This window comes from Varanus komodoensis, unplaced genomic scaffold (genome assembly GCF_004798865.1).
Source record: "Varanus komodoensis strain SLA01 unplaced genomic scaffold, ASM479886v1 scaffold77, whole genome shotgun sequence".
Lineage (NCBI taxonomy): Eukaryota > Metazoa > Chordata > Lepidosauria > Squamata > Varanidae > Varanus > Varanus komodoensis.
The window spans coordinates 1672714-1695508 of NW_025336442.1; the positions used below are offsets into that span (position 1 = coordinate 1672714).

Genomic DNA, 22795 nt, shown 5'->3' on the forward strand with positions numbered 1-22795 from the left:
TTTTTACGAACGGCCGGGGACTCGCCAGATGGGCGGAAGGGGGGCGCGGGGCTTGGGCGGCTCCCCCGGCCAGCGGCCTGCCCGCCAGCCAGCAAGGCTCCTGCGATCGCAGGGGGCGGGCGCGGGGGCCGGGGGGGGGGCGGCACCCGGCCCAGCCCGCGCTGGGGGGCCGGGGGCGCGCGCGCGTTGGCACCTGCCGGGTCTCGTGGCACATGCGCCGTCGCGGGCTGCTGCGGTGGACACGTGCGCACTCACCTTTGGGGGCATTTGGGAGACATGTCACATTCGACTTCTTTACGCCCCCCTTTTTTGGCCCTCCTGGAAATGGCACTTGAAGTGGCTAACTCCTGAGGCGCTGATCCTCCTCTCCCCCCCCCGCCCCCCATCGCTTGCTTACTGCACTCCTGGATTAGCTCCTGGCCAGGTCCTCTGTGGAGGACGACCCCTCGCCCCTCAGCATGTCAGCTGCCTTCTGCCCCCTGGCAGGGGACGTGGATGACTCGGCTTGCTTTTGATACACCTCAGTCCACTGAGTGCCATGTATCATATTTCTGTCCCGTCCGGCAGCCAAAGCTCTTCAACTGGTTTTCGAAAATTAAAACCCTAAAAGAACACTATAGTAAATGCATGTGCTCACATGCACACACACATATGTATACACACAAAATGAAAGCAAGTTTAGCAGCCAGAAGCAGAGAAAAGGGATGGAAGGGGGCCCTGCTTCGCAGCAAGCGGCTCCCCCTCGACTGCTTCCTTCTAGGTCAATGCAGCCACAGGCATTTCTGGACTTTCTGGGGGCAGGGAGGCAGCCACAGGGGCCAGAAACGGCCACATCCAAATTTTCCATGTCACCATGTGCCCAAGAACTGAAGTCCAAGACAGAGAGGAAGGGTCTGAGCTCGGACAGGCAAAAGCCACTGCTTGGCTTTGAAACCTAAATAATGATGTACTTTGGTGGCCCTTTGCTTTGCAGGATGCGAGCCGTCGAACGGAAATGGATAAACATGATAATCTAGGAACAAAAACCAGGAGCAGGACAGAGCCGGCAGGTGCCGAAAGAGGCGTCCCCGGCACTGCATCCAAGAACCACCCATTTCATCAATAAGATTCAGAAATGCTTGACTTGAGCTGGGTCGTGCCCATTCGCTGGATGTCCTGGGGCCTTTTTTCCCTTGGTGAACTCTGGCCAGGACAGCACCAGAGGCCTTTTTTTCAAAACAAGCAAAGCATTCTGAACAGGAAACCTGGCAAAATTTGAGGGCATCCTGGCAGGAGGAAACAAAGTTTTGGGGCTAGATGAGGAAGGAGGCCTGGAAGAGGAGAAAGTAATAAAGGCAACTCAAACGAGAAGGGATGGATTATAAATTGGAAACAGATGGAACCTGATAATAAATGAGGTCTTTAAAAAGAACAAGTAATCCAGGACATGTCAAAGGGCAGCTTAATTCTCAAGATAAGAGTCCAAACTGGGGGCTTATATTAGCAGTCCCCAAAGGTAAATGGCAACTTTTTCAATCGAATTGTGTTTGCAGTCACAAAAAAGCCACGGCAATTCCAAGGCCTGATCCTCATCCACACGGGGGATATGGGTGTTGTTCTAATTTGCAGAACTTACAAACCAGGTAGATTTTCTTGGAGCCAGACAGAAGGCCAGGTGGGAGGAGGAGATCAAGACCCTCGGTGGCCGCCAGGAAAGTACGCTGGGGGGATTTTCCACCAGCCCTTGCCGAAGCCTCCTCATTCTGCAGCTTGTCCACAGCAGTAACTGTGCTGAGGAAGATGAGAGGAGGAGGCAAGGCTGTTTTACCAGCCTTGGCGGATATTTCCCCCCTCTTCCCTCCCCACCACTCTTTCCTCGCATGCCATGGAAGCTCAGTGCTGGACTGGCGCTGAGGACTGCCCGCTTCAAAAAAGGAAACGCCACTCGGGCGGAAGTCCCACGGAGTTCAGTAATATTTATTCCAAGGTACGCCTAAAGCTCTTACAGCCGTTACCAGGCGTTCCTCTTGGGGCGCAGTCCGATGCATGTCCTGACCGCAGCGTCCCTAAGTCCACCTCCCTGCAGGGGAATCTGGGGATTTATTGGACTGCTTTCGGTTTGAACATGCTCGGAGCGCACCCTTAAAAATGAGGAAAAGCCCACAAAATCCAGGAAGTTTCCAAACGACCCGTGGTCGTGGGACGAAGCGACGGGAACTGGGCATGGTTTTCTGGGGTACCGGAGAGCCAGAACTGCACCCCTCTCCTTGGTGGGCCAGATTTAGTTCCCGGGGGTTCAGCCCCCCCCCCCCGGCATAGGCAACGGACCTTCCCGCAGCCCTTCCGCGCCCAAAACAGCCGCGAGAGCGCAATGGAAACGCACACCGCGCAAGGACGGCGTTTCCCGCGCGGGGAAGGGGGCGGCGGGAGGCGCCGCGCCGGGTGGCTTTTCCCGGGGGAAGCTCGCCCTCTTGCGGCTCCTCGAGCCCCGCGGCGCGGCTCGCCGGCCGGCCGGCCCGAGGCAGCCTCCGGCCTGCAGAGGGCAGGGGAGGCGCGCCGCGGGCACGGGGAAGCGGGAGGCGCCTCGCCGCGGCTCCTGACCGCGCGGGCCCGGCGGGGCGCCGCCGCCGCTTCCGCTTCCTGAGGCCGGGCGGGAGGATGCAGGTGGGCGAAGCTGTGTCGGCGGCGGCGCTTTCTGGTTGCGAGGCGGCGGGTGAGACTCCAGCAGGAAGGAGGCGGGGGCGGGGGCGGAGGCCGTCGGGCGCGCGACCCCGCATGGCCGGGGCGGGGGGAATTGGTCTCCGCCGGTTTGACGCTCGCAGGCGGCGCGGCGCGGGGGGGGGCGGCCGGGGGCGGCGGGGAGGGCCCGCCGCCGCTGCGGCTGCTGCTGCTGCTGGAGGTGGCGGGGCTGCGCGCGGGGCTTCCCTGGCCCAAGTGGGAATTGCCAGTTCGCTGCCCGAGTGTCCCGTTCTGCCTCGTCCTCGTCTCCGCGGCCGTCACTGACTGGGAGAGATGCAAGCCTCCGGTTTGTTTTGTTTCGAGTGGACACATCAAGAACAGCTCCGAGAAAATGACTCGTAATTCGGAGCTGACCCATTAGGCGTGATCCTGTGCATGTTCAGACAGGGAGGAAAAGCCCGACAGCTTCGGCAGTCCCATGCTAGCTGTGAAATCCCGGGAATTATAGGATTCCCAGCCATTGGACGAATTGGACCACCCACTGTTAAAGGGTTGTGGTGGCGTCCCAGAGAACGCACCGCAAAAGGTTTCTTTGAATAAGATGCCATCAGAGATCCGTGGGCATGAGGGGCCGAGGCTGAAGCAGTGATCCACCCACTAGGCGTTTTGTGGTGGTGCCCGGAGCGATTTCCCAAAGTCCCAACCTGCCACGTCCCAGGTACGCACCCGCAGCATTAATGAATTTAAATGCCTTGTGTTCTTTTAAAGCCTTTGATCCAAGCTGGCTAGATGTATTGCTTTTCCCTGTAAGGACAGAGACAGGTGCAATTCACGGTAGCTCTGACTGCAGAGTCCCCAGATTTGATCCCCTGTCCCTCTTTGAAACCCTAGTGTTAGGATGGGGTTTGTAGTCAGACAGCTGAGGGAGACCAGAATGGGGAATGCTTGGGTCCAGGAATGGAACTGATGGGCTGCTTTGATGTTAACAAAGGGCTTCGTTTGATGGGCTGCTGCTAACATCAGGGGTGCCGAGTGTGATGGTCATTTTTAATAAGACGCCAAAAGGTCTCTGCCCAGGGAGCCTACACTGAACATTCAGCACAACAGTGGGGGAAATGAGGGAATGAATGTGCATTTTATTCTGGCCACGTTCCACTACAGCTCCCAGCATCCCGAATGACAGGCCGGCACAGGTAGGCTTTGAAAGGGAAATTTGGAGTGCATAACCCCAGCATGGGGAGGCATAAGCACCTGGCGTTTCACCTCCGTCTGCGGCGTCTCTTGGGACGCGACGAAGTACCTCGGCCTCAGCCGGGTCGGGTCGGAGCCCTCCCGGCCACCGCCGGGGCTGAGAGAGAGGAAGGAGCTCAGCTGCACGGACACCCGCCCCCCCCAGGAAGGGAGCAGGTGGCCCTTCCGAGGCGGCCCCTCCTCAGGGGATGGTTCTGTGTGCCGCAGGAGTGTGCCTGCCTGCGGATCCTGGGCAGCCGCTGCTTGGCCTCCCTGGGGAGCGACTGCCCGCCCCCTTCCTTGCTGCGTTGCAGCGGCAAAGAAGAGTCGGGGCGGGCATGGTGCGAGTCGCATTTCTTTCACGGGGTCTACTCTGCGTAGCACTAACTTGGGTGTCATCTGTAATTTTGGACATCTGTCTTGCCTCCTCTTTTCTCTGCACTCCTAATAGCTTCCACTAATGTTGGTTGGCATTTTCCCTAATGTGGACTAGAATCTTGAACTTCTTGAGCGATTTCTTTTTTTCCAGATGGTTTACCAACAAGAGGTATTGGATGCATCCATCTGCAACTAAAAGTCCCAGCATGCCTCAGCCAGTAGAATTAAATGGCAGGGATTCTTTCTGTGGGGCTGCTCCTTCAAGGAGGCCAGGCCCAACCCCCCACCCTAGAGGAGCCCCAGGAGGCTTTGAGGCTTAGTTGGGGAGGCCACAATCCATGTTCGGGCTACCAGCCTGGAGCCCAGCTGGCCCTGGGAGGAGAAAGGTTGACATGCCTGGGGCGGCTGTGACATCTGTCGGCACGGCTGTGCCCAGTGGCACCGTGCAGCCTGTGCCGGATCTGGTGGGGGGGGGGAATCCAGCGTGTCACCCAAAGGGTTTTCCGAAGCCCGGCCTGGTCCGGGATGCCCCTCCTTTGCCGCACTGCCTTGGCATCTGCGGCACGTGCGTCGGGAGGTTTTTTTGTGGGAGGGGGACATGACCTGGTTCCTTGCCTGATAATCATCAGAAGCTATTTTTGGTATTTAGATTTTCTGAACTGCAGTTTTAGCTGTAATGTGCAAGTGTCAACAAGCCCTCACCCTCCACTGTTCCGTGCAGAAAAGCCCTTCCGAGCACATGTGTGAAATTCCTTCTTTCCTTTCTATCTTCCAGATCAGCCACAGAGGAAACTTGCACCTGGCCAGGAGACCGAAGGCTCTTTCTGGATGATCTTCTGCCGGGAGGACGATGCCTTTTCTGCACGGCTTCCGTAGGATCATCTTCGAGTACCAGCCATTGGTGGACGAGATCTTGGGCTGCTTGGGCCTGCAAGATCCCGAGCGGCAGGAGACTTTAGAGAGGTAACCTTTGAGTTGTTTGGTCTCAGCCCGGCCTGCCTTACCAGCTTGCTGTGATGTTAAAATAGACAGGAGCAAGAGAATTGTGTAAGCCACCTTGGTTCCTTGTGAGAGGAAAAATTGTGGGATATGAAACCAAGTAAAAATAAAATAAAGCAGCTGCTTTATCAGGACCATGAGGGCTAGAATCTTACCTTGTTTCTAGGTGGCATAGCTATAGCTCAACAACACAGCTCTGCTCAGCAGAATTTGTGGAGTTCCTACACCGGAATCTTGCTTAACTTTTAAGCGATGTTCCTAAGTTGGGGAAAAGGCTGGGAAAGTCCATTCAAGACAGATATGGGGTCAGGGAAGCCATCAAGAAGCCACTGGAGTGGGGCAGCGGGGGCGGGGGGGAGCAAAAAAGCAGCAAGAATCTACCTTCTTCATTTATTTATTTTTTTTAATTTTTAAAGTCCCAGCTTTCTGGCCAAAGATGACTGCCGCCTTCTGGTGCTCCATGAGCTTCTGGAGAGAGAGGCCCGCTCGCCGTTCTACCAGGAGGGCGTGAGCTACGCCTTGCTAAAGGTGGCGGAACTTGGTCTGGTCCACGCGGCCGAAGCCCTCCTGTGCCACGGGGCAGACATCATTTTCGAAGGTGGGCTTTTCTGCCTAGGGGCCTGCACCGTGCGTGGCAAAAAAAGCAAAGACCGGAATAGGAAGGACAAATGCACGCAAGAGCCGCATCCTTTTTAATTTTGATCTTTCAGCATTCTTTGTTTTCTGGGTTGGGGAGCAGATTTGGTTTGGAGGTGCATTTCTCTGCTCCCACCTTTCTGTCACTCTTTCTTCTTTCCTTTACAGCATTTTTACCCTGCTGTTCAGATCCTCCCCTGCACCAAAAAAGAGCTCTCCCCGAATAGTTGACAAAGATGCAGAATGAGGCCCCCCTGTTTAAAAGGCACGGCACAAAAGGAACCAGGCTCGGGAGTGGAAGAGGGGAGAAAGCCAGAGCCGGGTCGTTTGCCTTCTTGCCGGTGTCGTTTCTGGCAGGAGGGGTGGCCCAGTTCCCCGCAGCTGGACTCTGCTCTTTTCCTGGGCAGTGGCGGGTGCAGCGTCCCTGGTGTTCCGGCAGGTGGAGAAACCGCCTCTGCCGCCCAAGGGGACGCGCCCGCTTTTCTTGCACTGTGACGCTGGTTTCCCTGGCGATGCTGCAGCGCCACCTTCCCTGTGCACGGAAGCTGCGAGGACGGGGGCACGAGGAGTCCCGCGGGGGCTGAAAAGCCGTCCGAGTGCCGGGGCTTGCCCCCTGGGTTGTGGCTCGCCAGCTTTGCCCCGGTGGCAAAACGTTCCTGAGTGAAGCCAGCTCATGACTTCCCCTGCAAAGATGGACCAAGGTTTGCACATGAATGTTAAAAAGATGCGAAGGGAACAAGAGCAAAACACACGGGAATGGGTGCCTTCCAACTCCCAATGGACACAAATTGCACGATTTGCACGGTAGTTGTTAGAAAGTGCCCAAGCTGTGGCCTGTTGTGGGGGTTAAGGTCTGCCCGGGCCTGCTCCCCATTGCTGGCTCAGAAGCAGGCCAGAGGTCCTTCCCGCCAAGGAGAGCGCTTGCCCCCAGGCTGGTGACTCCATTTCCCAACCAGACCACTCCACCCCTGAAACTTGGGGCCCGTGGCAGCGAAGGATAAAATCCAGCTGAATAAAACTTAAAACATAAAGCAAACATAAAAGCACCATTTCAAAAGCCTGCTCGTGCAGGACTGTTCCTGCCCTCTGCCTCTTTCCCACAGAGATGGGACAACCCCAGACAGATGTTCCAGGCATGTGATGTCACACTCAGATTCCGTATAGGCCGTCTCCATAGCAACATGGCTGCCTCAGGGTGAGGCTGGCTTGATGGTCTGTGTGAGGGCCTTTGACCCCTCCTGAAGGCTATGGGGCGCAAGAGGGTGGCAGGATGCTTCCTGTCGTGCTGGCTCCCGTATTGCAGGGACACTGTGTATAGTGGTAAGCATTTTCCTCTTCCTTCCTCTTCCCCTTTTCCTTTCATGTCGTGTCTTTCAGGTCATACGACTGCAGGCAGGGTTTGATTAGTTTTATTGATCATGGGGAGCTGGGTGAAATGACTTTAAATAGTTTTCTCCCTCTTGTCATCTGTGCCAAGGCTTTCCCTGATATCCAGGTGCAGGATATTAATCCTCGCAACAGGGAAAAGTGAAGCATTACATTTTCCCTGATGTAATTACTCCAATTCTTTAAAACGAATAGATCCAGTCACTTACTACACAGCTCTGCACATCGCAGTCCTGCGGAACCAGCCGGACATGGTGGAGCTGCTGGTGCGGCAAGGCGCAGACATTAATCGGAGAGACAGGGTGAGTGGCCACTGTGGGCGCGGTAGAGAAATGCGCCCGCTGAAGGGCTGGGGCCAGCTTGGTTTGGGGCACTCTTGGGCTGGGGTGTCCTGTGGGCCCCTCCCTCACCCCCACTTGGCGCCCCCTTCCCCAGGAGCCAGCTGGAGGGGGCCTTCGCCACCTCCGTCACCAGGCCAGGCAAGAGGACAGGGATGGAACAGCGAAGCACAGCCGCCGCCGCCGCCGCCGCTGCTCCTCCAGAAGCCGCTCTGGGCACGCACCAGGTCCGTGGCAGGCCTGGCTGGGGCACTGCGCCTTTCCCAGCCCGAGGCCGGAAGCCCGTTTGCGGGCTGTTTCCATGCTTGTCCATAGGAGCAAAAGCTACCAGAGTCCCAGATGCTTGACTTCATTTTGGAAAAGCTCTCCTAGGCTCCTTCTGGAGAAGTTCAGGAAATGCTGAACTAAAAGCTTCGGAGAGGCCGGCCCTAAAAGGAAACACACACGGTGCCCCTGTCTTTGTCCTCCCCTGTTGCTTAGATCCATGAAAGCAGCCCTTTGGATCTGGCCAGCGAGGAGCCCGAGCGACTGTCCTGCCTCCGGCGACTCCTGGATCTTGGGGCCGACATCAACGCAGCGGATAAACACGGTCAGTGCCCCCTTCCGCTTTGGGGCGACGGCGCATGGTTGCTGCGGAAAAGGGCAAATTCCACCCTGGGCATAATTAAGACGGGAGCCGAAAACCAAGGTGCCAATATCCCGCTGCCCAGCTCTGGATCGGCCACGCTCTGGAGATCAACCCACAAGGAGCTGCCTGGTGGGAGACCCAGGGCAGATGCACGGAGAGACGCCTGTCCACAGGGCAGGCACAAAGCCACTTCCACTGGATGGAGTCATGGAACCCAGCTGGAGAAGAGGAGACAGGTCCATGCTGCTAGTCCTCATGACATGGTGCTACGTCCAGGATCAGATGCACATGCTGATGTGTGCCAGTTGCTGGGGAGCATGGGTGGGTGGGTGCCATTGCATTCCCGTCCTGTCTGTGGGGTCCTGTGCTCAGCCGGATGGCCCAGGGTGGGGGGTGCAGAAAGCTGGGCTAGGAGGGTCCTGGTCTCAACCAGCAGGGCTCCTCCTGCAGTCGAGGAGGGAAATATGCCCTCCCCCCCACACACACACCTGACATACCTCCAGATCACTTTTACCAGAGTATGTTGGAGTGGGGGGGTGGGGGTGCTTCGACCCCTCCCTCGGGATTGTGTCAGGAAAAGTAGGCCAGTCTGGTGAGCCACGAAGAGAGCAGCTGCAGGCTGAGGGGGGCCTGTTACTGATGGAAATATGGGGAGGGGGCCTTTCAGTCTTCCGATAGGCCTCCCGGGAAGCCCTGATGCGTCCCGCCTTTTCTCCCTAGGCAAGACTGCCTTGCTGCATGCCCTGGCCAGCAGCGACGGGGTGCAGATCCACAACACAGAAAACATTCGCCTTTTGTTGGAAGGAGGTGAGCGCCCCCGCCCCCTCTTGATGCTCCCTTGCTGGGCCACCGAAGTTCTGTGCCGTGAGCAGTATCCGGGCGTGGACGGGAATGCAGCTGAGACCCCCTCGGTGCTCATCACCAACGGGCCCCCGAGTCTGCCGACTCGGCGGCCGCCTTGCATCCCCACCCACGAAAGCCGGAAGGGCCGTCGCCGGCCCAAGGCTGGGCGGCCGCTTTGGTGAGGGGCTGCAGCGCCCCGGCCGGTTCAGAGCCCCGCCATTCTGTCCCTCGCCCGCAGGAGCGGATGCCAGAGCCAGCACGAAGGACGGCGACACGGCCTTCAGCTTCATCATCTTCCTGCTTGGGGAGACCGTGGGCGGCGACCCGGAAGAGGCCAAGATGATTCACCACTTCTGCTTCCAGGTCACGCGCCTGCTGATGGCCCACGGGGCCGACCCCAGCGAGTGCCCGTCCTACGAGTCCCTCACGCACCTCTGCCTCAAGAACTTCCGGCTCCACTTCCCGCTCCTGCGCTTCCTGCTGGAGTCGGGGGCCTCCTACAACTGCTCCATGCATGGCCCCTCATGCTGGTCGGGCGTCCACGTCGTCTTTGAGCAGCTCTGCGCCCATCTCAGCGAGTCCGCCAAGGACAGCTTCTCGGCGGACCTCCTGCAGAAGGCTGAGACGGCGCTGGAGCTCATGGCGGCCAGCTCGCCCACCGTCCGGCTGCCCAGCAACTTCGAGGTCGACCTGAGCAGCTGCCGGTTCCACGGGGAGAAGATCCGGGCCCTCTTCGCCTCCTTGAAGCAGCTGGAGCGCTCCCCGGCCACCCTGAAGCACCTGTGCCGCGTCTACCTGCGGCGGCGCCTCCGGCCCTGGCCAGTGGAGCAGAAGGTGGAGGCGCTGCCACTGCCCGACAGGCTGAAGAGGTTTCTCCTCCTCGACCAGAGCAGCTCCGCAGAAGAGGACGCGTGAGCCGGGCAGGGACTGGACGGCAGTTCCAGGACACGACTGCCCACCAGGCTCGGCCTCTGCTTGGCCTCGTCCCCCGTCCGAGGCGTCATCCCCCAAATCATCTCGCCCTGTGCATGGACGCTTCTGCTGGTGAGTCTTGAAGAGGCTGCACCACACGGCATGTGGAAATGTGTCGCTCCGAGGACAGGGACCTCTTTGGAGGGGCTGGGTTCTGGGTCTAAGTCATCGGAAGCGGAACGGCTGAGCGGGGAGAGCTGCGGCAGAGCTGTGACCAAAAGGAATTCGGGCCAGCCTCCGTGGAAGCTGAGCACGCCGTTCGGGACGCTCCTCGCTATTGTCTGGCGACCGCGCCGGCATTCCAGGATAGAGGGGCCCCAACAACAGTGCCTCTAGAGCCATTAAAGCGATGTGTCTGCACCACTTAAGCTGTTCCGCCTCTGTATGTGACGCCGGCCGGATTAGCCAGAGAGAGAGGTTAGCGCTTTGCAGCAGGTGCTTTGCCTTGCGCCCAGTGGCCCTTTTTAAAAAAAGAGGAAGCCCTTCTAAAAGGCAGTGTTTTAAAATGCCATCCTGAGACTTGTGCATCGGATGGGATAGAAATGTTTGGAAGGAAGGAAGGAGGGAGGGAGGGAGGGAAGGACGGACGGACGGACGGAAGGAAAATGTTGGGGCTGCAGGAGAAACACAGGCCTCGTGAACTTCCTAGTAGGTTGGGTTTTTTTCCCCAGGGAAAAGCCCAACAGAGATGTTGCCTGGTTCATCCAGGCCACATTTTGGCCTCCAACTCCCATCACCCCCAGGCAGCACAGGTAATGGCAAGGGATTGTGGGAATTGTAGGCTTTTAACAGGCAGCCAGCACAGCCCACTTTTTGCAGCCCGGCTTGTATCCCTGGCAAGGTACTTTTCACGGAGCATCCATCCCTTGGGCAGAGATGGAAGCTGGGCCATCACGGGAAGGAAACATAATTCAAAGCCATGGCAAGAAACCCTGCAAACATACAAAGTGTATTTGGTGGGTTTTCCTCTGACAAGAAACACGACAGCAGCAGCTCGGGAGGCCAGGCACGGCTCGCGTTTACTTCCCCTGCCCCAGACCGCGGATCTGCACCATGATCCCCGCAATGCCCTCCGGTTTCTGCACCGTCTCCTTGGCTCGCTCCGCCCTGGCCCTCCATCCCCGGAGCCGGCCCGGCGACGCCTCCGAGAGAGCCATCCCCCCGGGCTCCAGGGCTCATCTCATGGCCAGCGTGTAGACGTGGTAGATCTCGTCCGGGAAGTTCTCTTGCTTCTCCTGGGCAAGGAGATGGAGGCCGGCATGCCGGATGATCTTGCGGACGACGTCCAGGTCCCGGCAGACGCTGCTGTCCACGTCATCCATGATGACCCCCTCCTGCGCCATGTTGTCCTTGATGACGATGATCCCGTGAGGCCGCAGCCCCAGCCGGCACCTCTTCAGGAAGCTGGCGAGGTGGTCGTCTGTGAGGTGTCCTGTTCGGGGAAAGGGGGGAGGAGGGGGATGCTGAGAAATGACCCCCTGGCCGGGTGGGGTCAGAGACGGTGCAGTCGCCCATCCGGGTCCACGCCGGGTGCCCTGAATGCCCTGACGTCCAGACCCCCCTCCTGGCTTCCACCAGGCTTCCTGCCTCTTGATTTTCGTCTGCCTGTCCGAGCCTCTCAAAATCCGTCACCAGGGCGATCAGGTGGGGGACTATCCTGCTGCCAAGGCGCTTCACCTGCACGCTTCCCAGCCAAGGACTTTTCGCCCAGCTCCACCAGCCGCCTCCGTGGCTGGCCAGGCGTGCCATCCAGTGAGAGCGCCCCATCGCGCCCTCAACATTTAGCTGTGCCCACCAGCCTCAGAACGGCCGGGGGGCACCCCAGCGCCCCCCCCCCGTAGCTGACTTGGCAAGGTCTGTGCACAGTTCTCAGCCCCCTGGAAGGACGGTGGGAAGCAGAGCCGCTTGCCCCCGGCCAGCCCCTTGGACGCTGCTCGCCCTGCCTCGCGCTTGGCCAGGCGACCGAGGCAGAGGGAACCGGCGGGGACACTGCAGCCTCTTTCCTCCCAGCCCCGCCGGCCGAGAAAGCGTGCGCTGAGCTGGCAGGCTTCACACCACGCGGGGACGCCCAGCAACGACCGGGCAGCTCCAGGCCACTCCAAACCCCGACCCTTGCTCCGGCACTCACCTATCACCCACTGGATCCAGATGACGTCGTAAGCGCTGGGCTCGGGGCTGAAGTCCTGCAAGCCGCAACAGAAAAAGTTCCTCACACGCCGGCCCTCTTCGCCCAGGTAGGACCTGGCCTTGCTCAGAAAGTCCTCCGTCACATCCACCAGGTCCACTTCCTTGAACAGGGGCAGCAGGAGGCGCTTGGTGATCCGGCCAATGCCAGCCCCGCAGTCCAGTGCGCGGCTGGTTCCGGTTCTGGCCGGTCCGTCCTGAATGGAAATGGTCAATGAGGGCGGAACCTTGAAGAAAGCTTAGCTTTTTGTTTTCTGTATACTGCGTTTTAACACCTAATGCCCTAAAAGTATTCCACCACACATCTAAACTTAAATATAAAAACTAGGCACAACCCACAGAAATCAAAATCAACCAATCAGAGCGTTACAACAGAAACAAGAACCGAGCAAGAACCTAGTCCATTGTAAGGCAGGGAAAACCTGAACAGGCAAATGGGTCTTCCAGGATGCCCTAGTCCCCCCCCCCCACCTCTGCACCATGCAGGCAGGGCGTTTCCGAGGTGGGTGCCACTGCCCAGAAGGCCCTGCTCACACGCTGTTCCTTCCTTTTCAAGAAGCAGCATTACCTCGACCCTTATTTCAGGAGAACAGTGACATAATTGTTTGCCTAATGAACTTCCAAGTCCTGAGAGTGGACCCATTCCAATAAATGGGACTTAACGGGAATCTCTTTCCAAAAAGGAGCTGTCAAACCAAGGAAGAGCATAAACTCCACACCTGTGCAAGGCTCTTGCCCTGACTGAGGGCCTCTCGGGGCACTGGGGTGGAACCAGCCTCAGGGCTCTCCCTCGGCCCTTAAAGAAAGCTGCCCCACATTCCTGGCTCCTGGGCTCTGGACGACCCTTGCTCACCCGCAGGAACCGAAGCAGAAACTTCCGGGAGCTGCTGATGTCGATGCTCGAGATGTGCCCGTAGCCACCCAGCATCCCGTCCACCGTGGGCGGGACGTCCCTCCAGTATTTCTCGGCCTTAGAGTAGAATTCCAGCTCATCCTCCACGACGTCGCTTGCCATGGTGGCGCTTTTCCTGGGCCACAGCAAAACGGGGCCGCAGGGGCGCAATGTCTCAAGCGAGAAGAGAGGGGAAGCGTGTCTCCGATGGCAGCCCAGCGCACCGACTGGCTAGGGATTATTTCATTGAGGGAAGTCCTGCCAAGACCAAACAAGTTCATGAGCGAGCGCAGAATTCCCCCACCTGGTGCCCTAGAGGCGTTTTGGACTACAGCTGCCATCATGCCAAGCCAGCAGACCCAAGGGCCTTGTGATACGAGGGCGCTAACAATTGTAGTTTGAAATTCTGGCAGCCCCAGCTTGGGAACGCTCAGACTGAAACTCGTTTGAGAGTAAGGCTGGGCAAACCATGCAGCCCTCCCCAAAGTAGGTGTTTAGGAAGTGCTGGGGCGGCTTTCGGCACACTGGAGCCCTCGAGATGAGCTGGGCTCCAGCTCCCATCATCCCCATGGATGGGGCTTGCAGGCCGACTGAGCTGGAAGGCATCCAGCTGCAGAAGCTGGCACAAATGTGCTGAAAACAAAATCTGGCAGCACCTGAGAAATATCCAGCGGCATTAAAATAGAAATAATTGGCAGTAGGAAAAAAGCGAAGCCGGCTGCGTGGAAAAAAGGTGTCAGCGTAAAAGAAAAGCTGGCGGGGCTCTAAGCCAGAAGGGGCGTCTGACAGGAGAGACGGGCTATATATACGCACTGCTTATTCAGGAGCGCCCCCTCGGCCCAAGCACAGGAGCGCGTCACACCACTGCGCGCACACAGAGCGACGGCCGGCGCCCGGCCAGAATAATGGGCTCGGGAGGAGGGGGAGGAGGAGAGGGCTGCTCCAGGTTCTCTCTGTCTGGTGGCCCGGCAGATCCATGGAGAGGCTCTTCCGCCGGCTCTGAGGGGCACTGCCGGTCCAAGGCAGACCAGCCAGTCATGCTTCCGACTGCAAACTGGCTCTCCGGCCGGTCTAATTGCATGCCAGCTCGGAACTACTCACAAATTGCAAATCCACCTGCTGGGCCAGAAGCCGCAACCCTCCCAAGCTGGCTGGGTCAAGGATGCTTGACGGAAGAACAGAATGTTTTGGCAGCTGAGGACTAGAAACTTAGACAGGCTGCATGTTCTCATCCGGTGCCATCAGCCACTGGGGGGGAAATGCCTATCTGGAACTGGTTTATAGTGCAAGTGAAGATGTGTTTTATAGCAGTACAGTCACCTTTCACAAACAAAAACTGGGTGGGGGAGTGACAGAAGGCTAACTTTGAGCCCCAATCCCTCTTAACCACTCAGTAGATGCTGACACTGTCCCACTGCCAGGATTATATACCTTTGTATAGAGACCCAGGCCTCACAGGTACAGATCCCTGTTACTGCTTCCAGATTATCTATCCATCCTTCCATGTTTTGCAGTCAGAATAGTTCAGGAAGAAAGATTCTGAAATATGAACTATTTCCATATGTGAACCAGTGTGGGTACCATTCTATGCCTGTTTAGATGGGAAAAATTCCTACAACTCCCAGCATTCCCAGCTAGCTAGAGATTAGAGATTCTATTATATTCATTCGCACATCAAGATGGTTGATTAAAGGGATTTCCAAGCAGCTGAAAACACCAGGTACCTGCAAGAAAAGGACTTCTTTGGTTTGCCCCCACTAACACACAGTGACTGAGACCTCCCCTCTCCAACCTGGTGCCACCCAGATGTGCAGGACTTCAGTTCCCATGATCCCCCAGCCTGCATGAACAGTGCTCCAGGAAGCAGTTAGAATCCAGCAGGTCTATAAGCTAAGAGGAAAGTGAGTTTAATGCTATCCCAAGTGCCATCACAGCCTGGAACAGGGGTGGAGAGGATGAGTCACTCTGCCCATGCTCAGGAACACAGATGCTTTTGATGAGCCGTATTTGGGATTCTCACATTAAACCTGGCTCTCCATGGGGTATAGCAAGTGTGTCTGCATGTGTATGCTTGCGCCTCATGGAGAGATTTGGGGTGTCAGGCTAAGTCTGAACCCCTGTAATGGAAGCAACTGGTGGGGGAGGGCGGGGGGACTTCACCAGCACTTCAGAACAAAGGAGAGACTGCTCCTTTTTTTCCATTAGCCTTCAGAAAGGGGTCTTCCGCGTTTCAAAACAAGGGAGGGGGCCGCTCTCTTCCTCGGGCTTCTGGGGGGGGCTTTACTCCCCCACTTTAAAGAAAGGAGAACCCCCCTCCTCTTCCATGGGCTTTTGCGGGGTGGGAGAGGGCCGGGGAGGGAGATGGGGGCTGCAGGGCCAACCGGGGTCTCCTCCCCACTGCAGGACGGGGGACGCCCGCCTCCCCCCGCACCTGCCTCCGCGCCCGCGCGCCACGTGGGGACGCGTTCCGGCCGCGTCGCGCTCGCCCGCGTCAACTCACCGGCTCCGCGCCGCGCCGCGCCAGCCAGAGGGGCGCTCGGGGGCGCGCAGCAGGGGGACAAAAGCCGGGGCGCCCGGGGCTGGCAGGCCGGGATCCGCCGCCGCCGCCGCCGCCGCCGCGCCCCTCTCCGCGCCGGAGCGCCTCCGCCTCCTCGGCCGGCCGCGGCTCCCCGCCCCGCGCATTGGCCCGGGCAGTCTCCGCCCCGCGCACGCCATTTCCTTACATAGCGCGGCTGGCAGCGACGCGCCGCGGCGGGGAGAGGCGAGCGCACGGGGGTGTTGCTCCGGCGCAGCGCTCAAGACGGGCCGTCCCACGCCGGGTGTGGGGCGGGGGCGGGGAGCCCCCTCCTCGTTCCCTGTGGCGGAAGAGCTCACCCGGCTACGAGCAGAGGTGGCCGGGAGTACGCGGAGGACGGGGGGGGGGGGCGAGGCCACGCCTCGGTCGCACCGGTTGGCTTCCCGCCAAGGTGAAGAGATGGCACGGGGGGGTCACGCCTTGACCCCCCCCATCCGTGCCTTGCGTAGGTTTGGATCGCTCATCTTCCGCGCCGCGCTCTGCTGAAGGAGCGGGTGGGTCGCTGGAGGAAGAGAGGAAAGGCCGGAAAAGTACCGGCTTGGTTACTTCATAGATTTGGAAAGCGCGCACCTTGTTAACGCACCTGCGCTGAAGGGTTAAGTGGCCAGCTGGACAGACTGATGGGGGCCGGTAGAATGTTGCTTTATTTAATCGAGGTGTATGCCAGTGACCGCATTTGATGCTCCTCTGTACGGACAGGGTAGAAAGAGAGGCTGGCTGAGGAATGTGCGGGAAACCCTTTGCTGCTGATGATTTAATAGGTTTCTAGCCCACTGGTCCTGATTCAACATATGCCAAAGCCTCACAGCTCCCCCAGAGCGCTCCCCAGCACCACCTCCGGGGCGCTTTTCCAGCTCTGGAGCTGTGGCCGGTGCGGGACCTTGGAGAGCCCTTCCAAGCTCATAGCGGAGACTCCGAGTTCTCCTGCCGCGATCCAGACTGTGTCTCGGGCCCATCGGGTGGCACCCGCAGTGGCCTTTGCATCTACGTTAAAATGCATAGTAATGGCTACAGCAGTTCCACCAAGCATGCATCAAAACCAGCAAAAACCAGTTCAGAACCATAAGGGCAAACAGGTCAACTCAGCAGCACCATGTTGTGCTGTCCTGTTCTCAGAGATTGGACCGGCCGGGTCTAAATAGGTGGCTGATAGAATCTCTGGTTTACTTATCCTGCTGACCCTGTTTAAAAATATACATAAGCAGTTTTCAGGAAAATTATATAAATTAAGTGCACAACCTATGCAAGTTTACATAAAAGAAAGTCTTCTAACCCGCAGCATTGCACTTCCAGGACTTCTCTGTCCAAACATGCCCTAAAGGACTTAAAATATGCATCAAACACACAATTATTACAACATTTCTGTCAATCCTTAATGAAAACCAGTTAAAACCATTACAGCATCATCATGACAAAAGAACAAACGGAGTGTGCAGTAGCATTACAAAATATTACTCCAAGGTGAAAAATGGACTGGGCAAAGTTGATAGATGTAATATTTTAATCATCAGCATTAATAGATGCATATAGTGCTGACCATATTTAAAGATATCTCCACCAAGAAAATCAAATATCTTGAAGTAGGTTAAGATAGGCATTAAAATACATGATAACTACTGCAACAGGTGTAGGTCAGGTGTGGGGGGGAGGTACCCGTACTCTGCCAAGCAGCAAACAGAAGTATTTCCCCAAGTGATCAGTGAAAAGTGGAATCAGTGTTCTGTTCATGGTTATTGCAGGCTTGGTTGCCGGATTTCCAGGCGGAGAATGTGGGTGTCTCACGTCCTTCCATCCCCGCCTCCATTTTATCCTCAGCGAGGGCCTGCAGGGTGTGGGGGCCTCACAAGCCTCCTGGCTGAGTCAGCACTCGAACTCGGGTCTCTAGTCCGGCCCCTTGTCTGGCTCTCAGCAACATCTGATCTAGCTGGACACTGTGCTGAACCTCCAGGGCCTTCCGCTGGGTGCCAAGCCCTGGCGAGATGTGGAGGGTGGCAACTAGCAGAGGGCCTTTTCTGTGGTGGCCCCACCTCTGGAACACACTCCCTGCTGCAGCCCGCCTGGCACCGAGCTTGCCATCTTTTTGGCACCAGGTTACGACACCCTTTTTGCGGACGCCTTTAAAGACCTCCCGGGTCACTCAGGGCGCAAAAGCTGAGCCGTGGAGAAAGCGGGCAGGAAGCGGATGGGTGTGAACACCCTGAGCCGAGAGTGTTGTGAACACGGGTGGTGCAGTCAGGCCGGAGCTGGCCCTGGCGGCAGCAGTGACGCCGCGGCCCTCGTGCGGCCTGGGAAGGCGGTCCTGCCAGCGAGCGGCAAAGGCAGGAGGAGAGGAAGGCCGGCTGGGAGGCGGATCCGGTCCGCCAAGGCAGCCGTGGCCTGGAGCTGGCCAGAGCGGAGCAGAGCTGCGAAGAAGGCCCCCGGGAGCGAGCCTGTTGGAAGGGGCGCCATGTGCCGGAGGCGGGTTCGCAGCAGGCAGCACTGCGACGGGCAGCACATCGGGGGACTTGGCCCCTCCTGTGCCTGACATGGCCCCCCAAGAACCCTCAGCCTTGCCTCCAGCCCTGAAACAAACGGTCTGACACCCAGTGGAGGCGGGTGTCCTGATGAGGCATCCCCAGCCCAGGGTCCCGCCTGAACCCTAAGGAGCCGCCTGGTGTTGAGCCCTGTCCCCAGGCGAGTTCGGCCCCATGGGTTGGGCCTTTACAGTGGAGACTGGGAGCGGGAGTGGATACACCACCCAAGAGGGGGCACCTGTGCCAGGCCACGTTTTGGCCTGAGTTGGCCCCTCCCTCTGTCCTAAGGGGTGTCTTCGCAAGCTCTGCAAGAGCAGAAAAGTCTCGGGTGGGGGAGGGGGAGGATCGGAAGCGTTACCTGGCGGAGAGAGGCGAGGAAGGTCCAGCCGGGGTTACTGTGGCAACAAGGTTCTGCTGCCCGTACTGGTCATCAGTGGCCAGCCAGGGAGGGGCCAATCGGGTGTCGGCTGCAGGGTCTGGCTTCTTTTTGGCTGAAGGCTGACCAGCAGCAGGCGGGGCGAAGCTCCAGGCACTGAATGCCCACCCTGGGGCAAAGGCCCTGTTGCCTGGGCACACGGGAGAGGCGCTGCAGCTGCAAGGAAAGTTAATTAAAAACCCGCGTTTGCCTCTTGTTACATCAACAGCATCATCGCTGTTATGGCAATGGCCTGAAGTTGCCTGGGGAACTTCAGCTATCGGGCAGCACAGAGACAGGATAGCCACCAGGATGGGGATTTAATGTCCGGACTTTTGGGGTTCTGTGCCTTCCTCTCCCACCTTTCATCTCATGGCAACCCTCCATTGCCAAGAACTCTCCTTGAATTCCTTCTCCCACATATATGGGCTTCTTACGCAGGGTGATGTCCTTCATTCTCATATTTCCTTCCTTCCATTCCCCCCTCCTCCTTTCCTTCTATCCCTTCCTCATCCACATCTTCCCTTCCTTCTTCCCATCTCTCATTCTCTCTTCTATTCCGTTCTCATTTTCCGCCTCCCTGTCCTTCTCTTTATTTCCTCCCTCCCTCCCACACACGCTCCCCCTTCCATCCATCTGTCCGTCCTTCTGATTTTTCTTCATCTCCTCCTCCTCCCTTCGCTACCTTCTGTTCTTCCCGTCCCTTCGCCCCTTTCTTTCTGGCTCCTTCCAGCTGCCCGTCGGAGCGCTTAGTGTCTGGAGCGCTCAGGGGCTCCTGCAACCGTTCCGCCTTTTTCTCCTCAACAGGTTTGCTGCAGCGGGAAAGGAAGAAAACGGAACACCAGGTGGGGCAGTGGGAAAACACGAGAGGGCTGCAAGCAGAAAGCAGCGCCAAATTCCCTGAGCGATGAAAGGCCTCACCTGTTCTTCTCGTTTCCGAGCTGCGCATCCAGCAGACTCGTGCTGCCTCATAGCAGACGGGTGCGCGCCCGGAGGACAGCCGCGACCCCGCATCCCTCCTCGGCCCGGCGGATTCCCGCCTCTGCTGCTGCTGCTGCTGCTGCGGCTGCATCCTCCCCAGTTCCCCTCGGAACGGAGCTCCGGTGCCCGGCAGCCCGGCAGTACCCACGCTCGGCCGCATGGGGGAAGTGTTGGATTTCCGCTGGCTTGGCGCGGCTTGGCGCCTTCCACTTTTAATCTGTGCGGCTGTGTTCTGCTCAACTTTCTTCCCTCCTTTGTTAATGGATTGGAAACTTTTCCCCATCTCTCTCGCTCGCTGCCTCCCTCTCCTCCTGCCTCCCTGCGCTCCCTCTCCGCTGTTCGGAGACGAGCGCTCAGCGCCGCACGGCTGCGGACCTGGTAGCGCCCCGCGCACGATCCCATCGCGCCCAGCGATTCTGTGCATATCAAGAAAGAAGGAAAAGAGAGAGCGGGAGGGGAAGGCTTCGGAGGCAGAGGAGGGGAGGCGGAAAGGGCGCAGGGTGCAAAGAGGAAAAGGGTGCCAGGCAGCTGGAGGCTGGGTGAAGTGAGTCAGACATGAATTTCAACACCGGAGGAGGGCGAAAGCAGAACAGGTCTCGCCTAGCCTCCTTCAAGCCTCGATGCGAGCGAAAGACTCACCCATCGGAGCCCCCGGATGGGAGGGTCACAGGCTGCATCCCGGGCTGGAACCTGCGCTAATCTTAGCTCAGGGCAGGGACCCGTTCGGTCCAGTGGGGCTGTTCAAGGGCCAGCTAAGGCGAAGCGCAACCCCATCGTCTCCACGAGCTCCATCCATCTCTGCCCCCCTCAGACTCCCCCTCCCTCATGCTTGGTCTTCAAGCCCTACCTGAGTCAGACACCTTCACGGGGAGCAGCGCCCCCTGTGAAGCAGGATTCCTGGCCACCCTAGCTGCAGCGGGGGGTCTTCTGGATCTGCAGTGTTGCACAGTGCACTGGGTCCTGGGGAAGCCTGGGTTCAAATCCACTTAGCCATGAAGCCCACCGAATGAAGTCGGACCAGTCGCTGCCTCTCAGCCTGGCCTTCCTCACAGGGCTGTTGTCAAGATAAAAGGGAGAGAAGCAGGATTGTGCATGCTGCCTGGGCAAGAGGATAACAACACGGGACTATGCATGTAACGGTAGTCAAAAGCAAATCGAGAAACAGAGCCAGAAGGGACCTCCTGGGCCATCTAGTCTGACCCCTGGCTCCAGCGGGCTCTGCTCATGACACGCCCCCCAAGTGCATGTCCAGCCTGTCCCTGAACACCCCCACCAATGGGGCCTCCACCACCTTCCATGGAAGCCTGATGGTGATGGTGGTGGTTAGAGTTAGGGCTATTATTATTATATTTCCCTCCCACCGTTTCCCCTTGTGAGGAACCCCAAGAAGCACACCCAGCCCTCCTCCTCGCCCTTTTGTCCTCACAACAATCCTGCGAAGTGGGTGAGGCTGAGCGGCATGACCAGCCCCAAGCTGCCTGGGCTGGCATGGAGAGGACACTGTTTCAGTGATGCCACGGGAGCCCCTGTCTGTTGGCGAGCACATGCAATATAATGCAGCCACAGTTCTGTGCTTTTCCAGCAGCTTGGGCAAAAGCACAGAGCTTTGGTTCCTGTAAGTGAGTCAGTTGTGTGCCTTTCTAGTCCTCACACATCCATGCTGGATCAAACCTCTTCTTTGTGGGGGGGGGTGGAAAAGATGGGGAGCCCTGCTGAGCAAGCGGAGGGCGCGCGTGTCCTGCAGAGGGGGCCGGCACCATCACTCGAGTGCCTCTTCTTGCAGCTGATGGAAGGCACCCATTCGAGACGGCCGGGGCGATCTCAGGGCTCGGGGGGCAGCCTGTGCTGCTCACGCCAAGCGCGTTCCGCTGGAGACGTGTGCCAGAGAATCCAAAGGCAGGGAGGCATGTGCTCGCTCGCTTGTCCCTTCATGTGCTACCGTCTTTCCTCTGAAGGAAGTCAAAGCGGCTCGCATCATTCTCCCTCAGTCTCATCCCCAGAACGACAGCCTTGTGAGGTAGGGTGGGCTGAGAGTCTGACTGGCCCAAGGTCCCCCAGTGAGCTGCAAGGCCTGATCCCCCGAGTCCCAGGCCCACGCTCTGGACCCCCGCTCCCTGGCTGTCCTCGGCCGGGAGGGGCCACAGCAAGTCCTGGGGGGACGCTGGCAGCCCTTTCCCTTGGCAGGAGGGGCGGGGCGAGCTGGGGCACCTCAGCAGGTTCCATCCTTGTGACGCATCAACAGTAGGGCCGGCAGGGCTGGGTGCCGGGGCTGAAGCCCACACTGGCCTTGGTCCAGGGGCACCCGAACAGGGCGAGGGCAGTGTGGGCAGAGTTACACCGGCCTGGGCTCAGGCCCTGCATCAGCGGGGATGCCTGTGGGCCTGGCACGTCTCACCCTGGCAGCCCTCCGCTTCTTAAACTTGTTCGAATGGCAGCTGACGGCACACCGTTTCCTGTCGCATCCTGGTTGGCCCTTTCCTCCAAGGAGCCAGCGGCAGCTTGCAGGAGTCCTCTCTTCTCCATTTCATCTCCACAACAGCCCTGCAAGACAGGGCTGTCAAGGGGGACCTGACCAAGCGTCCCCCAAGCCCAGCCTCTTTATTATTCTGATCTTAAGTGTCAACTGTTCCTTCTGAATGGATGAGTTTTTAGGGCTCAGAAGCAAATTCTTCTTTATTCCTTTATAGTCGGGATGGTTCTATGATGCAAAGGAATTGCAAATGCTGAAGTGCACAAGCTTAAAGTTATCGTTCCGTTCCATTCCGTTCCGTTCTACTAGAGCTGGCAAAGATGATTGGGTCGGTTTTGCCCTGACATACTGTACAGGGAGAATGTGCCGTGGAGTGTGGAAACAGCCCCAGGTGCTCGCTCTGGCTTCCTGAGCGGAGAGAAGGCACAGCACCACGGCCACCGAGCACCTGTCCTCACGCCCCCCCACCCGTCACGCACCCCCTTCCCTTCTCGCTTGGTGCCACCAGCTCAGCTCCTCGTACGGCTGCAGGGCAGTCCACTGAACCAGGGTGGCTATCTCGGAGAAAGGGGCATGAGGAGGAAACAGGGCAGGGGGCCCCCAGAAAGCCAGCCGCTCTCACAGTGGCAGAGCCCGCGGTGCGCAAGCGAGCCGGCAGCTTTTGGGAGCCTCCTCTGGAGGCCCTTGGGAAGCAGCA

The 22795-nt window shown here is 58.3% G+C and overlaps 2 protein-coding genes across 6 annotated transcripts; one reads left to right on the forward strand and one right to left on the reverse strand.

The window, feature by feature from the left end:
* The first annotated feature begins 2608 nt into the window (after positions 1–2608).
* ASB6 (ankyrin repeat and SOCS box containing 6) lies at positions 2609–10431 on the forward strand. Of its 2 annotated transcripts, none has more exons than XM_044453186.1 (7): positions 2609–2692; positions 5042–5229; positions 5682–5863; positions 7483–7589; positions 8106–8214; positions 8974–9060; positions 9335–10431. In XM_044453186.1, the coding sequence occupies exons 2-7, from the start codon at positions 5117–5119 to the stop codon at positions 10009–10011; spliced, it is 1275 nt and encodes a 424-aa protein (XP_044309121.1). In that variant the 5' UTR covers positions 2609–2692; positions 5042–5116; the 3' UTR covers positions 10012–10431. The 2 variants fall into 2 exon arrangements, with proteins under 2 accessions (XP_044309121.1, XP_044309120.1); XM_044453185.1 differs by lacking the exon at positions 2609–2692 and adding an exon at positions 2938–3376.
* Positions 10432–10998: 567 nt separating this feature from the next.
* NTMT1 (N-terminal Xaa-Pro-Lys N-methyltransferase 1) lies at positions 10999–19583 on the reverse strand. Of its 4 annotated transcripts, XM_044453213.1 has the most exons (6): positions 19569–19583; positions 19333–19459; positions 18591–18824; positions 13106–13402; positions 12197–12449; positions 10999–11500 (listed from the first exon to the last, which is right to left on the reverse strand). In XM_044453213.1, exons 4-6 carry the CDS (start codon positions 13265–13267, stop codon positions 11244–11246), a joined length of 672 nt encoding a protein of 223 aa, XP_044309148.1. In that variant the 5' UTR covers positions 13268–13402; positions 18591–18824; positions 19333–19459; positions 19569–19583; the 3' UTR covers positions 10999–11243. The 4 variants fall into 4 exon arrangements, with proteins under 4 accessions (XP_044309148.1, XP_044309149.1, XP_044309151.1 ...); XM_044453214.1 differs by lacking the exons at positions 18591–18824; positions 19333–19459; positions 19569–19583 and adding an exon at positions 15645–15720; XM_044453216.1 differs by lacking the exons at positions 18591–18824; positions 19333–19459; positions 19569–19583 and adding an exon at positions 14576–15383.
* Positions 19584–22795: the final 3212 nt, after the last annotated feature.

Excerpts from the sequence above, each read along its gene's own strand:
- ASB6 (XM_044453186.1), top strand. The coding sequence starts at position 5,117 with ATGCCTTTTCTGCACGGCTTCCGTAGGATCATCTTCGAGTACCAGCCA. Across the intron at positions 5,230-5,681 it reads CGGCAGGAGACTTTAGAGAG|TCCCAGCTTTCTGGCCAAAG; the intron begins GTAACCTTTGAG and ends TAATTTTTAAAG. Across the intron at positions 7,590-8,105 it reads ACATTAATCGGAGAGACAGG|ATCCATGAAAGCAGCCCTTT; the intron begins GTGAGTGGCCAC and ends CCTGTTGCTTAG.
- NTMT1 (XM_044453213.1), bottom strand. The coding sequence starts at position 13,267 with ATGGCAAGCGACGTCGTGGAGGATGAGCTGGAATTCTACTCTAAGGCC. Across the intron at positions 12,450-13,105 it reads TTCTGCTTCGGTTCCTGCGG|GACGGACCGGCCAGAACCGG; the intron begins GTGAGCAAGGGT and ends ATTTCCATTCAG. Across the intron at positions 11,501-12,196 it reads CTGGATCCAGTGGGTGATAG|GACACCTCACAGACGACCAC; the intron begins GTGAGTGCCGGA and ends TTCCCCGAACAG.